This window comes from Canis lupus, chromosome 16 (genome assembly GCF_003254725.2).
Source record: "Canis lupus dingo isolate Sandy chromosome 16, ASM325472v2, whole genome shotgun sequence".
Lineage (NCBI taxonomy): Eukaryota > Metazoa > Chordata > Mammalia > Carnivora > Canidae > Canis > Canis lupus.
In genome coordinates, this window is record NC_064258.1 from 6,592,190 (window position 1) to 6,609,523 (window position 17,334).

The following is a 17,334-nucleotide window of genomic DNA, read 5'->3' on the forward strand; positions in this document are numbered from 1 at the left end:
CCAGCTTTCTTTTCACTTCCATTTGCTGGCTAAATTATTCTCCATTCCTTTACTTTCAATGTGCTTGTGTCTTTAGGTCTGAAGTGAGTCTTTTATATAGCCATATATCTTTTGATTGGAGCATATAGTACATTTCTGTTCAAAGTAATTACTGATGAGTATGTACTTATTGTCATTTTGTTGCTTGTTTTTGGTTGTTTTTGTAGTTCATCTCTGTTCCTTTCTTCCCTTGTTTTTATTCTCTCAAGATTAGTTGACTTTCTTTCATGGTATACTTGGATTGCTTTCTCTTTATTTTTTGCATTTACTGGTTTTTGATTTGTGGTTACCATTAGGTTTGTATATAACACCTTCTTCATATAAGAGTCTATATTAATTTGGTGGTCATTTAAGTTTGAACCCATTCTACTCCTCTCCTCCAATATTTTAGGTATATGATGTCATATTTTCATCCTTTTATTTTGTGAGTCTCTTGACTGATTTTTACAGATATAATTTTTTGCGTGTGTATGTTTCCTACTTTTCTTACTTTTACTTTTGGTCTTTCTTTCCACTCAAAGAGTCCTCTTAACATTTCTGTGGGGCTGGTTTAGTGGTCATGAATTCTTTTAACTTTTGTTTGTCTGGGAAACTCTTTTATCTCTGCTTCTGTTATGAATTATAGTCTTGCTGGATAGACTATTCTTGCCTGTAGATTCTTTTTCGTTTTAGTATTTTGAGAATACATGCCACTTGCTTCGGGCCTGCAAAGCTTCTGCTGAGAAATCAGTAGATAGACTCATGAGGTTTCCATTGTATGTGACTGTTTTCTTTTCTTTTGCTTCTTTAAAATCCTCTTTCTTCACTACTTTTTACCATATTTATTACTGTGTGTCTGGTGTGGACCTCCTTAGGTTGATTTTGTTGGGGACTTTCTATGCCTCCTGGAGCTGAATTTCTATTCCCCTTCCCACATTAGGGAAATTTTCAGCTATTACCTCTTCAAATGAATTTTCTGACCCCCGTTCTCTTTCTTCTCTTTCTGAGATCCCTATAGTGTGAAGGTTATTGTGCTAGATGTTGTTGCCGAGTTCCCTGTCTCTTCTCATTTTGCACAATTTTTTTCTTTCACCTCCTCAGCTTCATTACTTTCCATTACCCTGTCCTCCAGGTTACATTACCCTGTCCCTGTTCTTCTGCTTCCTCTAATCTACTCTTTATTCCATTTAGAGTATACTTAATTTCACTTATTATATTCTTCATCTCTGATTTTTTTCCTCTTTGTTGAGAGTCTCACTGATGTTCTACACTTTTTTCTCAAGTCCAGTGAATATCTTTCTAATCATTACTTTAAATTCAGGCATATTACTTATCTCCATTTCACTTCCATCTCTTGCTGTGATTTCGTCCTGTTCTTTCATCTCAGACATATTCTTCTGTCTCCTCATTTTTTCTAACTCTCGGTGTCTGTTCCTCTTTGTTAGGAAAAGCAGTTGCAACTCCTGCTCTTGAATGTAGTGGCCTTATGTAGAAGAGATCGTGTAGTTCCTGGCAGTGTGATGTCTTCTGTTCCCTGGAACCTTATGCTTCAGAGGTGTCTCCAGGTGTTGACATGTGCTGAGCCACTTTTTAATTCAGTTCAGTCATCTGCAGTGGCTTTCTTTGCCACTGTTGGTCCTTATGGTGTTAGTTGGTCAGTCTGGGCCTACCTTGAGCTTTATTCAGGCAATTTTAATAGATTGTTGGGAAATTTAATGAAAAAGATAAAAAACATACCTGTGTATATCTGTCACCAAAAAAAAAAAAAAAAAAAATCATAAACAGGCCATAAAGACATTTTTAAAGTACCAACCATAACATAATAGAAAGAATTCTGCTCAACACATTCTCTAATCATAACACATTTAAAGAAGAAGTAAATGATGAAAATATTAATAAATTGCTTAATTTCTTGGGATATCAAAACACTTATTTAAGGGTGCTTGGGCGACTCAGTTGGTTAAATATTTGCCTTCAGCTCAGTTCATAATCCTGGGGTCCTGGGATCAAGCCTTGTGTCAGGCTCCCTGCTCTGTGGGGTTTGCTCCACCCTCTGCCCCTTCCCCCAACTCGTGCTTGCTCTGTCTCTCACTCTCAAATAAATAAATAAATACAATTTAAAAAAAATACTTTTTAAAGTAAAAATTAGCTTAAAAAATTTAGAATACAATAAAAATCTATTTTAAAATAATAATAATCACAAGTCTGCACAGCATAATGTGTTGAGATGTGACCAAAACAGTGTTTAGAAGAAAATGGACTCATTTAAAGGTCTTTCATAAGAAGAAATAAGAAAGAGATATTAATGAAAAAAACTAATATAGTGTAAAATTCCAGAATAGAACAAAGTACTAATCCAAAGCAAAATAGGAATATAATATAAAAGCATGAATTAATAACATGGAAAATAACTGGTATAAATCATACATAAAATTAAGAGCTGGTTATTTGAAGAGAAGAAAATTGATAAATCTGATAAATATAGTTTAATAACTGTAGAATAATTCTAGTGCATAAGGAGATCTGAATGGATGGATACTCATACATCTTCCATATATCTCTTGGATATCTGCAGCATTTATCAATGAAAAAAACATTAAAGTACACACACATGCACAAAATCCTAACATTCCCCAAATTAATCTTTTTACTGGATTCTTCTCTTTCTGGTTATCAAATGTTGGAAAGGCCTATGTTCTGATCTCTTAGATTCATCCCTACATGATCTCCTCTGGTCCTTTGGCTTTAAAGATAATCTACTTAAATTCAAATGTCCAATTTGCTATGTCTACCTTTGATCTTTCTGATGATCTCTAGATGTTTATATTTAATTTCTTACTCAATACCTCTAATTCAGTGTTTTAAAAGCATCCTTCAATTTAAACACTTAAAGCATAACTCTCTACATGCACCTACTCTCAATTTTCTTTCCCTTAGGAAATGGCACCAGAATTCAAGAGCTCCTCAGGTATCAAATCTAGGCATTATGCTTGCTATATCTCTCTTCTCATCTCATCTCACATGGAATCCATCGAGTAATTCTATTGTTACTATTTTTGAATATACCTAGAATTCAGTTGCTTTTTTTTTTTTTACCACCTCTATTGCAATTGCTTTAATTCATATGATCATCTCTTGCCTGGATTTTGCAGTAATTCCAATAGGCTCCTAACCAGCCTTTCTGCTTTTCAACACCACCTCCCCAGGGGACTGGCTTATACTTTAAAAATATGTCCAGTGACTTCCCATCAGACATAAAGGAAAGTTCAAAGTCTCGCCTCCCATCTCTTGGTTGACTCCTTCACTCCTTTGGCACAAATGTCAGATCACATTATCAAAAATGATGCTACATTACCAGTACCCTCCACTTCTGTCCACCTCCGTTTCTGCTTTATTTTTTCTCAGCACCTAAAATTGCAGTATTCTTTTGTATATGTGTTTGTCTGTCTATGTCTCCTTCTGGATACCAGATCAATTCATATACCTTTGTCCTGTCCCCACCTTTATTACTTTTTAAAAAAATTTACTCAGAAACAGCAAGTATATCTACACAAGGGCAGCCCGGGTGCCTCAGCGGTTTAGCACCGCCTACAGCCCAGGGTCTGATTCTGGAGGCCCGGGATCAAGTCCCACGTCAGGCTCCCTGAATGAAGCCTGCTTCTCCCTCTGCCTGTGTCTCTGCTTCTCTCTCTCCCTCCCTCTCTCTCTCTCTCTCTCTCTCATGAATAAATAAATAAAATCTTTAAAAAAAAGAGTATCTACACAAGAAGGTGAAGTGGATGGAAATCTGGAGAAGGTGGTGCATTCTCTGAGGCTGCGGAAGGTCCTCTGTATCATGCATGATCAGAGGCAGGTACAGTGAACACAGTAGTTTGAATACATGCTAGGAATTAGAGCTTTCACACAAAATGAAGATGCTATGACCTCAGTAGAGAACAGCTATACTGATAAATGCCTGCTAGAAATACAGACAAGCCCTGGAAGTACTAACTGCCAACTATAAATAGGAGAATGAGAGTTGAAGTGTGCTTCACCCAGACTATCTTTCTAATTCCAGGGTGGTGCCAGAATGAATTCTTTATTTTTCAGGTGAGTCTCAATATATAAACAAAGCATGCTGGCTTTCATCCACCTCTCAGGGGAGAATCTTAAAACAAAGAAAGAATTAAAGAATTATCTTATGGCTTCTCACTACCCCAGGTACTGTGAGCATGGAAGTGCTGCAAGAGAAGTTGGGGGATCTCTTGACAGCCTACAAGCCTTCCAGGAAATTGGCTGCCCCCAGGTTTAGTTGGGGGAGGAACAGCACTTTAAGTGAATTTCAGTAAGCTCGGGAGGAACAGCCTGGACAGGGGTTCATGTCGTGTAGTTACAGACATTCACAGTCAGACAGCCCCTGGATCATCTCTTTTAGAGAACCACAAAGTGTGATTCTGACCCTTCCCAGGATTGCTTAGGCATTGCAGCCTCAGTTAATCTACCAGTCTTTTAAACATAGATAGTACAAATCTAATAACATCCTTACATTTCAAACATAGCATTGGCACCCAAACTCAAACTGCTGTACTAAAATCAAGTGGCATTCGCCAGTTCTATATTTATGTACCAGGCTTTAGAAAATGTACAAGAAAAAAAAGAAAAGAAAATGTACAAGACAATCTGGAAAGCACAGTTAAAAAAATTTCATTTCAATATAGGATTTTCTTGGGAAACCCCAGGCTCCAAAAGAGAATTGTCCTGGAGACCCCTTATCAAGACAGCCACACAAGTAGATCTAGAGCAGGGATAGAGAGAAAATATACATTTTCTTAAATCTAGAAATTTCATCTTCTTCAATTAAGAAGAGATAACACCTGGTGACTAGACATGGGAGTATCTGATTTTAGGAACCAAATGATGGGATAGGACACAATTTCTCTTTCTCCATTGTTAGTTCCATCTCCTGAATATAGGCTCTACTTTTACACAGGCTTCTAGCAGCTGTGGGGATGAATCTTTCTCCTTTACACTTGTCAAACCTGGATTAGGGTGGGCTTGGGAGCTTCTCCTAACAGACGGGAATCTTGGACCTATTTTAACCCAGACCGATGTAGGGCACGTGACCACTCTTGAATCAATCACTGTGGCCAGGAGGATACCAGGCACTGATTGATTATAACGGAGGTAATTGCATTGGTGAGGCAGTGTGTGTGTGCGCGCGCGCGCGCGTGTGTGTGTGTGTGTGTGTGTGTGTGTGTGAAAGAACTCTGATTGGCTTAGGTCAAATGGGACCTGCCCCAAGTATGGTGGTGGAATCAATCCACCTAAATTGCATTTCCAATGGGATATGAGTGGAAATGGCTGTCAGAGAGTTTATTGGAGTTATTACTAAGTCCTGGATTTCAAATGATTTTTGTTTTCTTTTTTGCATTTTTTTGTATATTTTTTATTGGAGTTCGATTTGCCAACATAGAGCATAACACCCAGTGCTCATCCGTCAAGTGTCCCCCTCAGTGCCCATCACCCAGTCACCCCAAACCCCTGCCCATCTCTCCTTCCACTACCACTTGTTTGTTTCCCAGAGTTAGGAGTCTCTTATGTTCTGTCACCCTCACTGATATTTCCCACTCATTTTCTCTCCCTTCTCATTTATTACCTTTCACTATTTTTTATATTCCTCAAATGAATGAGACCATATAATGTTTGTCCTTCTCCGACTGACTTCTTTCACTCAGCATAATACCCTCCAGGTCCATCCACGTCGAAGCAAATTGTGGGTATTTGTCGTTTCTAATGGCTGAGGAATATTCCATTGTACACATAAACCACATCTTCTTTATCCATTCATCTTTCGATGGACACCGAGGCCCCTTCCAGAGTTTGGCTGCTGTGGACATTGCTGCTATAAACATCGGGGTGCAGGTGTCCCGGCGTTTCATTGCATCTGTATCTTTGGGGTAAATCCCCAGCAGTGCAATTGCTGGGTCATAGGGCAGGTCTATTTTAACTCTTTGAGGAACCTCCACACAGTTTTCCAGAGTGGCTGCACCAGGTCACATTCCCACCAACAGTGCAGGAGGGTTCCCCTTTCTCCACATCCTCTCCAACATTTGTGGTTTCCTGCCTTGTTAATTTTCCCCATTCTCACTGGTGTGAGGTGGTATCTCATTGTGGTGTTGATTTTTATTTTCCTGATGGCAAGTGATGTGGAGCATTTTCTTATGTGCTTGGTGGCCATGCCTGTGTCGTCTTTGGTGAAATTTCTGTTCATGTCTTTTGCCCATTTCATGATTGGATTGTTTGTTTCTTTGCTGTTGAGATTAATAAGTTCTTTATAGATCTTGGATACTAGTCCTTTATCTGATAGGTCATTTGCAAATATCTTCTCCCATTCTGTAGGTTGTCTTTTAGCTTTGTTGACTGTTGCTTTTGCTGTGCAGAAGCTTTTTATCTTGATGAAGTCCCAATAATTCATTTTTGCCTTTGTTTCTCTTGCCTTCATGGATGTATCTTGCAAGAAGTTGCTGTGGCCAAGTTCAAAAAGGGTGTTGCCTGTGTTACCCTCTAGGATTTTGATGGACTCTTGTCTCACATTTAGATCTATTTTGAGTTTATCTTTGTGTATGCTGTATGTGAATGGTCTAGCTTCATTCTTCTGCACATGGCTGTCCAATTTTCTCAGCACCATTTATTGAGGAGACACTTTTTTGCATTTTTGTTTGTTTCTTGTTTTGATTTTCAAATTTACTATAAGGAATATTTTTTTTGTAATAAAAAAGAAAATAGAATGCAAAATAAAATAAAATTAGAAACTAAAGAATATACAGTAGGGAAAATGTTAAAGCTATTTTAAAAATGTTAGGCACAGTTAATACAATAAAAAGATAACTTTATGAATTTTTAATAAAAATACAATATATCAACATTGGATCAAGAAATAGAAAATTATAAGAACGGAGGGGGAAAATGGGTAAGTTATCAAAGAGGCATGCTTCCTTTCTCTACCTGCCCTATTCATCAGAATTTGAAGTGTTTTTTTTTTTTGCATATTTTTTGAAGTGTTTTTTTAATAAAGATTTTATCTATTTATTTTAGAGAGAGAGAGAGTGTGTGTGTGTGCGTGCAAGTGGAGTGAGGGTAGGGGTTTAGGGAGAGATATAATCCCAAGCAGGCTTGTGATGAGCGTGGAACCTGTGTAGGGCTTGATCTCATGACCTTGAGATCATGACCCCAATGGAAACCAAGAGTCAGAAGCTTAACTATGAACTTCAGGCACCTGGGTGGCTCAGTCCATTAGGCATCCAACTCTTGATTTTGTCTCAGGTCATGGTCTCAGGTTCATGAGACTGAGTACTGTCTGGGCTCCATATTCATCATGAGCCTAGCCTGTGTGGGATTCTCGCTCTCCCTCTGCTTCTCCACCCCCCTCGAAAAAAAGAAAGAAATATTTCTTTAAATTTTCAAAAAGTAAATGGTCTCTTGTTTGCAAAACATGCCATTATACTTATGGTGGATATTCATCATGTTTGTGGATAACAAATATCTTTGAACACCTTTCTAGAATTGGGGAATTTCCCATTTTATAAATCCTACTTCTCCAGGACCAGAAGTCAGGCAGTGCTCTCCCAGACTCTCCTGTAATTAGGCACAGGCTATTACCAATCAGGTAATAATAATAATACCACAGGTTTTACCAATCAGAGATACCTGCACCAGACATCAGTTGCAAAGTAAAAAATCGGAGAAATAGTGTGGACAATCCTGGGGCAAATGTAGTGCCAGAGCTTCTGTTGTCTGTTCCCCAGCATCACTAATGGGAGCCACAGGATCTGGGCAGCAGTGGCTGCAGGAGAGGTATGTTGGCCAGAACAGGGTGTGTTTCTGGGTTTTTTGCTGCATAGCCTTTGATTCTGTCTCTCTGCCCATCCCATTGGAATTTGTGAAATTCCAAATATCATTGAACAGATTCCCTTACTGAGGAAATTATCCAGAATAAGTTCTGTTGCTTGCAATAAAGAATTAGACTTATCAGGTAATTATCCAGATCATTCTATGAGACAATTATAGAATCTGTTTTGCAACTTAATAGGAGAGACCCTGTGTACCCTTTACTCCGTTTCCTCCAATGTTAACATAATGCAGAACTGTAGTACAATTTCACAACCAGGATGTTTTTTGTAATATTTATTTATTTAAGTGATCTCTATACTCAACATAGGGCTTGAACTCATAACCCCAAGATCAAGAGTCACACGCTCTTCCAACTGAGCCAGGCAGGTGCCCCACAACCAGGATATTGACATTGATACGGTTAACATCCAGAACATTGCCACCACAAGAATCCTTCATGATCCCCTTTTATAGCCATACCTACTTCCATCCTATCTCTACCCCTCCTTATCCCCTGGCAAACACTAATTTGCTGTCCATATCCATAATTTTGGCATGTAAACTTTGTTATATAAATGGAATCATTAAGTATGTAATCTTTAGGGTAACCACGCAGCATATGATTCATCCAAGTTGTCCCATGTATTGTTACTTTGTTCCTTTTTATTGCTGAGTAATATTCCATGGTATGGGTTACCATGGTTTAACTATCCACCCACTAAAGGGCATCTGAGTTGTTTCCAGTTTGTTCATTACAAATAAGGCTGCTACAGATATTTGTGTACAGCTTTTAGGTGAACATAACTCTTTATTTCTTTGGGATACTTGCTCAGGAGTATAGTTGGCCAATAATATAGTAGTACCTCACTTAGTTTTTAAGAAACTGTCAAATTGTTTTCCAGAATGGTTGTACCATTTTACATTCCCACAACCAATATATGAGTAATCCAGTTTCTCTGCATCCTCCCTAGCACTTGGTTGCCAATATTTATTTTACACATTCTGATACATGGTAGTGATATTTCATTAAAGTTTTAATTTGCATTTCTCTAATGGCTAATGATATTGAACATTTTTCAATGTGCTTATTTGCCACCTTTACATCCATTTTGGAGAAATGCCTCTTAATGTCTACTGCCCATATTCTAATTGGATTCTTTGTCTTTTTGTTGTGGAGTTTTGAGAGGTTTTTAAAAATGTATGTCTTAGATACTAGTCCTTTGTTGGATATGTAGCTTGCAACTATTTTTTTTTTCCTCAGTCTATAATCTGTATTTTTATCCCCTTGACATGGTTTGGTGCACAGTAAAAAATTTTAATTTTGATGAAGTCCAATTTGTTAACTCTTCCTTCTAATGATTGTGCTTTTGGTCCAAAGGCCTGAGAACCAGGAGCACCAATGTCCAAGGGTAGGAGAAGATGGATATCTCAGCTCAAGCAGAGGCAGCAAATTTGTCCTTCCTCTTTTTGTTCTATTCAGGCATGTGGCAGATTGGAAGATGTCCACTCACCGTGGTAAGGGTGACCTCCTCACCTTCCCACCTCCCCCACAAGCTTCATTGAGATACAATTGGCATACAACATTGGGTGAGTTTAAGGTATACAATGTGATGACTTGCTACACATATATAAAGAAGTGAGTGGTGGCGTGGAAAAATACTAAAAAATAAAGGGCAAAGATCTTCCTTTTGAGACATTATTGACATGTACATATTTCAAACTTCAGTCTTTGGGGCATTACACTACCTTCAAGTTTTTGCCATGTTTAATACCAACCCAATTATTATATTTCAAATATATTTTTTAATTAATTTGCTAACTTAATTAAATAAGCTTATGTATTCTAGTCTTGTACCTATAAAAGAAAAAGTATATATAGAAATTAAAATATTAAAAGCAGTCCATGTAGACTTGTCCCTAAATTGTTTCAAAAATCATACATTTTTCTTTCCCAGAGATGATCCCTAACTCTCAATATGGCTCCCTTTGAAAAAGCAATTAGAATGTCCCCAACCTTGACCCAGTGATCTATTTCTTCCTCCTCTGGTCAGCCTACCCAGTATTGCCTATGACATCAAGGCTTACTCGGGTTCACTCATGACAGGATTTATTGCTCCTTAGGAGGAAGCTTCTTAATTGTTATCACTAAAATCAAGTGATCTGAGAGGTAAATTGTCACTGATAGACATACCTGAGAGTGCTATAATATCTAGATAAATGTTCCATCCTTAATTTTGATGATGCTTTTAGCCCTGTCATTGTGAGCTGGTTATGGTCAACAATAAAGATATGATCTTTTTTTCCCTTTTTTAAAAATATGTAAATCTAATTAGCCAACATATAGTATATCATTAATCTCAGATGTAGTGTTCAACAATTCATCAGTTGCGTATAACACCCAGTGCTCATCATATCATGTGCCCTCCTTAATGCCCATCCCCCAATTACCCTATCCCTCCACCCACTCCTGCTCCATCAACCTTCAGTTTGTTTCCTAGAGTTAAGAGTCTCTCATGGCTTGTCTCCCTCTCTGATGACTTCCCAAATAGTTTTCCCTCCCTTCTCCTATGATCCTCTACAGTGTTTCCTATATTTTACATATGAATGAAACCATATGATAATTGTCTTTCTCTGATTGATTTATTTCACTCAGCATAATGCCCTCCAGTTCCATCTGAGTCAATGCAAATGGTAAGTATTCATCCTTTCTGATGACTGAGTAGTATTCCATTATGTGTACACACACACACACACACACACACACACAGCATCTTCTTTTTTTTTTTTAATTTTTATTTACTTATGATAGTCACAGAGAGAGAGAGGCAGAGACATAGGCAGAGGGAGAAGCAGGCTCCATGCACCGGGAGCCCGATGTGGGACTCGATCCCGGGTCTCCAGGATCGCGCCCTGGGCCAAAGGCAGGCGCTAAACCGCTGTGTCACCCAGGGTTCCCCACGCAGCATCTTCTTTATCCATTCATCTGTTGATGGACATCTTGACTCTTTCTACAGTTTGGCTATTGTGCACACTGCTGTTATGAACATTGGGGTGCAGCTGCCCCTGCAGATCTCTACATTTGTATCTTTGGAGTAAATACCTAGTGGTGCAGTTAGCAGGGTTGTAGAGTAGCTCTATTTTTAACTTCTTGAGGAACCTCCATACTGTTTTCCAGAGTGTCTATATCAGCTTGCATTACCATGAAGTGTGCAAGAGGGTTCCCTTTTCTCCACATCCTCCCCAACATTTGTTGTTTCCTGAAAGACATGATCTTCAAAAGGTGAAACGAATGTTTGAGAGTCTGGAGAATAATAGCCTCCAAGGCAGTCATAACAAGGTCAAGCCATGAAGAATAGGTGAAAGAGTTTAGACAGAAGAAGATTCTGATGAAGAAGAGCCTTCCAAAAATAGAAACTTAATGACTGAGGGTCTCAATAGTTCAGAGTTTGCTTCAGTCTAGGCTTTGATGATTGTTGATTTTATAACTTGGAGCAAGTGTACTGTACTTCCATGTATCTCAGTCTTCTCATCTGTAGAATGAGGAAAATAGCTCTCATCTCTCTCATAGAAGACGGAATGGAAAATATATGCATGAGCAAAGCATTTATTGGAGTCCCTGTCATATAAGCAGTGCTCAGCAAAAAGTAAATACTATTGTAATTATTATTATTTGATATTATTATGGTATCAAACAGAAGATCCTGGAATTCAAATAGACTGCACAGAACGCTAAAAGCAACCAGGAAGCAGTATCTGCCAAGATGAAGACGTGCCTGCTCCTGTGGTTGCTTGCCAGTCTCTCTGGATGCCTACAGCCAATTGTGACGGCTCTACTGGAGGTGTGTGGGGTGCTGGGACCTGGTGGTGGCGGTGCTGGTGATGACTCACTGCACAGTAGGACGTGGGAGATAAGGGGGTTATATTCCCGAGACAGGTCCCAGAACAGAAGCAACTTTGCCTCCAGGAGGCACCAGGGTGGGGAGGGGCAGACTGGCAACCGTGTTGCTGTATCTCCATGGTTGGCTCAGCCTCTCTAGGAGAGAGAGAGAGACACGAAGCCCAGGCCACAGTGGCTGTTCACAGAGCTCATGTAACAGCTCTCACCTAATCTGAATCATCCCTCCTACCATTTTCCTAGAGAAGCATCAGCCCAGAGGAAAGAAACATGGAGGGGAATAGGTGCGAGGGAGCTAGAAGTACAAGGTTGATCATCTGGGAAAGGGGAGATAAAAGAGAAGGTACAATTGATTTATATCCAAACAGACAGAAAACTTCTAAAATCCCGAATCATCATTTCAGTCTCAAGGTGATTCCTATAGCAGCCCTTAACCATGATCCCCCTTTCTACCACAGGCATCACCATTCTCCTGGTCATCCAGAAACAAGCTATGATGGCCATCTGTGTCTGTTACACTAGCTCCCTCCTCCCCAACTCCATCAGCTTCTGTGACTTTATTTCCTCCCATAAAGTTTTTCTGTCCATGTATTTACATCCCCTGCACGGTCGCCCAGGGCCAAGCCGTCACTTCCTAATTCCTGTACCACCCAAGTATACCAATGTATCTCTCATCTCTCATCTTAATCAGTCCAGATCCCCAGTACCATACCAGCTTTCCACAGCTGCAATTTTCATCATGTTAAATTCTTCCTCAGAAGACTTGAATCTCTCCTTTTGTAATGCCCAAAGTCCTGACTTTTCTTCATGACTTTCATGATACTCCATAATATGGCCTCCATAGGCATGTTAGCTGTGTTCCACTTCACTAACCATGGCCGGGGGTGGGGGGTGCTTACCTCCATCCCAACACACACACCATCGCCCAGTGCTGATGTAGGCAGGAAATACTGCTGAGGTACCATGAGAGGGACTATCCTATTTTGCCTGGGATGGGAAAACAAGGGACAGAAGTGAAATACCTTCTCTCAGAAATATGCTCACTGTGACCACAGTGAGATCTCAGTAGGATGTGGGAAAGACAGTTTCTGGCTTGGAATGCAGTTCATTCCTACACATATTTATAAAGCATCGTGGGAAGATACGAAGGAAAAAGGGACACCATCCCTGCCACTAAAGATTTGCAATCACTAGGGAGATGAAGACTCAAGCCACCTGTGGAAGAGAACACAGAATGAAAGAGTCAGTAATGCCTCCTTCTTTTGTAGAAGGTACAAGACCCCGTGAAGTGGGCAAGGCAAATATTAGACTCATTTTCTAGAGGATAAAGCTTTCTTACCTGCTTGAGAATTTAAGTGGCTTGTTTATTGTCACAGGACTAATAATTTAGCAGATCAGGGTCTCCTGGCTGTGCAGTCCTCTGCCTGCAGACAGTGAAGTTATGACATACTCTGAGAGCCATCAAGCATTCCCAGGAGCTGTGAGAGCTCTTGGCTAAGGTGGCATTTACCTGCAAATTGAAGGATCCGGGAGATTTCAATCATAGGAGAAAGGAGTGAAGAAAGAATATTCCAGAAATAAAGAAACTCCATGAGCAAGGGCACAGAGCAGGACAAGAGGAGCCACCCAAGGGCAAGATGGCTTGGGGAGTGAAGACTCCCTCCCTTTGCCTCCCCTGAGAAGCTGAGATAAAGGAGGAGGAGAGGCCTGAGTGTCTCTGCACTGATAAACAGACTCCACCCAGAGGCCAATAGCATGGGTATGGGGACAGGAGGGTCAAATGGCAGAAGTGCCCCTTCTCCAGGACAAATGAACTGGGGTGGGGGTAGGAGGGAGGCCATTTCCTGAACCCCTGTTTCCAGACTCAGCACTTAGGGTGGAATCAGCAAGGCTTCAGGGAGCCAGAGGGAAGTGAGAGACGGCAAGTCCCCTGGCAAGTCCCCTGGCAAGTCCCCTGGAGAAAACCCTTCCCTTCTGGGGTCAGATGCCTAGGGTGGGGGAGGGGAGGAATGGTCCCTTGCGCAAGGGCCCTGCCCCCCACTAGAGAGGAGGGAATCTGAGGGTTGGAGAGAAGAAATGGGAGAGAAGAGGAAGGTATCTGGAGAGGGAGGAAAGTAGGGGTGCATCCAGGGGAGGGGCCCCTTCTGAAGCCCTTCTGGGAACACTGCCCTGGATGATAGCGCCTGTGTGACGGGAAGCGTCAAAACGACCTGATATAACTCTCTTTAATGCACCCCCTTCCTGAACCAGCTTCTCTCCCCTCCCTCCTCCTCAGTTCAGGAGGGTGGAGACCAGAGTGGGGAAGAACCCAGGCTGGGGGAATGAGCCAGCCAAGTGGAATGGGACCTCCCTGGAACCAGGAGGTAAGTGCCGTCCTTGACCCTTGTGGGGCCGATGTATGACATCCCTTCCAGCCCTAGCATCCCACAAACTCTCACCCCTCATAGTCTGCTTGGTCCTTACCCAGAACAGGTGGCTTTTTTGTTTGCACATCCCTCCGGGTGGTCCGAATAGGGCTGGGTTTAGGGAGAAGGGGAATTTTCTCTCTACAAAGGGCCCCTGGCACTAACTTCTTCCTTCTCTCTCCTCTCCCTTTCTCTTCCTCACCCCTCTGTCCCAATCCCCTCCCTCTTGTGGTTTCACTTCCTGGTTCCCTGCACAGAGATCCCCAGAAGGAAGGCTGCCCACTGAACCTGGCGGACGGTGGTCCACAGTCAGGGGGGTGCTGATCGCTGGCCTGCTTTTCAGTGTGCTCCTTGGCTTCTCTGTGCTTTTGGTCTACGTTTTCCGGAGCTGTGGCCCTAGTAAGCAAGATCCTGGAATCCTCCAACCTAGTCAGCCCTTCCTCCTCAGCCAGAGGCTTCATGTTCCCTGACGTACTCACCCCTGGTCCTGTCTGACCCTCTCTTTCCTTCCCCACTCTGGACTTCTTCCAATCCTGATCCCGGGCAGTGTTAAGTCCTGTCCTTCTCATAGGGTCCCTCTGCCTTTTCCTCACCAGGCAGTCCTTTGCCGAGCCCCTTGGGGGAGCCCTGTCCCTTTCTCTCTCCCTCTCTCCCTCTCCCAGTTCTGAGCTTTTCCCCACAGGCCCCTGTAGGACGCCAGCATGTTGGGACCTCCTGGCTCGTTACTTGGCCTCTGGGAACACCAGTGTGGCCCCCTGCACCGATTTCTTCAGCTTTGCCTGTGGAAAGGCCAAAGGGACCGATTATTCTTTCCAGGCCCTTGCAAAGGAGAACACGGATCGACTTCGGAAAATACTGGGTGAGGCATTCTGGGCAAGTGGGTGACCCTGAGCCTAGAACCGTCTTGCTGTCCCAAACCTGTGTGGTTGTGAGACCCCTGGTTTGCTTCTCTCGTCACTATGGCTTGCACCTCAGTACCTCCCCTCTTCTGGTCCCTCTCATCACCTCTCCTTGCCTACTTACCCATGACTACTGCGTTCTCTTCAAGCTCTCCCTCTTTGTTATCGCTCCCACTGTGTCCCCTCACACCTGCTGCATGTAAGTTCATGTGTCCATTACTCTCAGCCGCCAGTCCCCCACCCTGCTTGTCTCCCAGAGCCCCTGTCAGTGTCACCGTCTCCCTCTGGACACTTCTCCACAACTCACAGCATTATCTTCTGTTCTCCATGGAAACCTTGGATCTTGGTGTGCAAGCTCCACTGGAAGAAATGGGATACTTCAGGCTGGTTGGCTGGGGCGATGTGGCCAGTGGGGTGAGAAGTTGGGGAGACAGGGGTTATCTGGCTGTGTGCTAGGGAATAGATCCAGACAGGCACAGAGGGTGTGATGGAAGAGGAGAGGGCCCACCTGAAGCCCTGGGGTACAGAAGAGGCCTGTACAGGGTGGCTATGTGTGGAGAAGACAAAAGAACTGAGAGGAAAAATCTGAGGAAGGAGCTGCCACCATCTGGGAGGTTGGAAGTGGGTCCCAGGAAGTTGGAGGATGGTGGTGAAGATGGGGAATGAGACGGGGGTACTACCGGCATGTATTTCCAGCATAAGGGAACCCAGGGAGTGCATGGCCTTATCCACTGGAATTTGGGACAAATTAATGTATTCCCCCACACACCTCCGCCCCCCCCCCCCCCACTGTCCTCCTTTTTATGAAGAAAGAGTAGAGGCAGGCATTCCCTTGGTAGAGGACAATGCTTCCAGTCAAGGCCCAGGGATAGAAAGAAAATGTATGCTGAGAATGAATGCTGTTCCCCATGAGAGAGTGAAGGGTTTCGGGGGCTAAGGGACAGGTGGAAGGTATTACAGGGGGACTGATTCCAAATCATATGCCTTTAGGTTATTGCCCTGTGTGTGTGTGTGTGTGTGTGTGCGCGCGCGCGCGTGTGTGCATTTCCTGGGGTCTCAAGCGAGGGTCTGGACCCTGTTTCTTCTCCTTGCTAAGCCTTTCTGGATGAGTTTTCCTCCCTCCAGTCCCTCAAAGTCCTCCGGTTTCCCAAATGTTTCTAATCTCTTCACTCACCTTCCCTCTACCTTCCATTGCACCCTTTCTCCTGTACCCACAGGTGCTCCTAGATGTTCCCATCTCCCTTCTCTCCCGTGTCTTTTCCTCCCTGATTCTCTTTCATGTCTCCTTTATTTTTCTCAATCTTTCCCACACTCCCTCTCCCTGCACTTGTTCTCCCATCAAGCTGATCCAGCCCTCCTGTCTTCCCCACCCCTGCATCCCTGTGTTCCTCCCCTTCTTTCCATTTCCCAGGAGTCTTCCTTGTCCCACCTCCCTCCTCAGCTCTATTCTCCTCTAATTCTTTCATGCTTCCTTTCTAGAAACCCCAGATTCTTGGCACCTGGGCTCTGGGGAAGAGAAAGCCTTCCAGTTCTACAAATCCTGCATGGACACGGGTGCCATCGAAGCTGCTGGGGCTGCCCCCCTGAAACACGTCATTGAGGAGGTGAGACCCTGGCCACTAACGTTTCTAGATACCCAACACAAAGGGCCAATGTATGCTCAGGGCTGCCCTCCTTTTTTTCTAGAAAGGGAGGGGGTATCTCTTTCCTAGGGATCTCCAAGTTCCAGGAGGGAGATGGAAATGGCAGCACCCTTTGGAAGCATGAGAACCCTGGGTGTGGTAGAGAAAGGACAGAGGTGGAGCCTCGAGGGCTCCAAGCACTCAGAGTAGAGGTCAGGAAGTAGCAGCTGTCTGAGGAAGGGGGGGACAGGTCTCCCAGGCCATCCTCCTGTGCTGAGCCCTGTCTCTCTGCTTCCCAGCTTGGAGGCTGGCGAATCTCCGGTAATTGGACTTCCTTAGACTTTAACCGAACTCTGAGCCTTCTGATGAGTCAGTATGGTTATTTTCCATTCTTCAGAGCCTATCTGCAACCTCGTCCCACCCCTCCGTACACGCCAATCATCCAGGTGAGGGATGCACTGGCAAAAATGCAGTAAGACCTGGGTCTGCTTTGAATTCTAGCCTAGCATCTTCTAGTGGAAGGTTGTGGGCTGGTGAGAGAGGACAAATGTGCAATGTAGGAAAGATTCCTATCTTGAGGGAAAACTGATGCGGTATTCAGGGGCACTAGGCGAAATTAGGGAAAG

General features: G+C 42.9%; 1 protein-coding gene and 1 long non-coding RNA gene across 45 annotated transcripts in view; one reads left to right on the plus strand and one right to left on the minus strand.

Annotated features, from left to right (window-relative positions):
• Positions 1-17,334, plus strand: part of KEL (Kell metallo-endopeptidase (Kell blood group)) — a 311,760-nt gene that overhangs the window by 278,670 nt on the left and 15,756 nt on the right. For 39 of the 44 annotated variants that reach the window (XR_007402597.1, XR_007402598.1, XM_049094736.1 and 36 more), the window contains 8 exons: positions 9,368-9,474; positions 10,541-10,578; positions 11,583-11,726; positions 14,033-14,145; positions 14,445-14,586; positions 14,870-15,046; positions 16,566-16,690; positions 17,008-17,154. Coding sequence is in view for 42 of the 44 variants with exons in the window: in XM_049094736.1 (XP_048950693.1) it covers positions 11,693-11,726; positions 14,033-14,145; positions 14,445-14,586; positions 14,870-15,046; positions 16,566-16,690; positions 17,008-17,154 (738 nt within the window). In the remaining 2 variants the exon portion in view is untranslated. Of the gene's footprint in view, positions 1-9,367; positions 9,475-10,540; positions 10,579-11,582; positions 11,727-12,240; positions 14,146-14,444; positions 14,587-14,869; positions 15,047-16,565; positions 16,691-17,007; positions 17,155-17,334 lie in introns of all 44 variants that reach the window. The other 5 variants (XM_049094771.1, XM_049094766.1, XM_049094764.1 and 2 more) reach the window with 5 other exon arrangements.
• Positions 10,670-13,903, minus strand: LOC112650904 (uncharacterized). The gene is made up of 4 exons (XR_003130519.3): positions 13,293-13,903; positions 13,122-13,206; positions 12,682-12,997; positions 10,670-11,417 (listed from the first exon to the last, which is right to left on the minus strand). It is a non-coding gene; the product is annotated as an uncharacterized LOC112650904 (long non-coding RNA).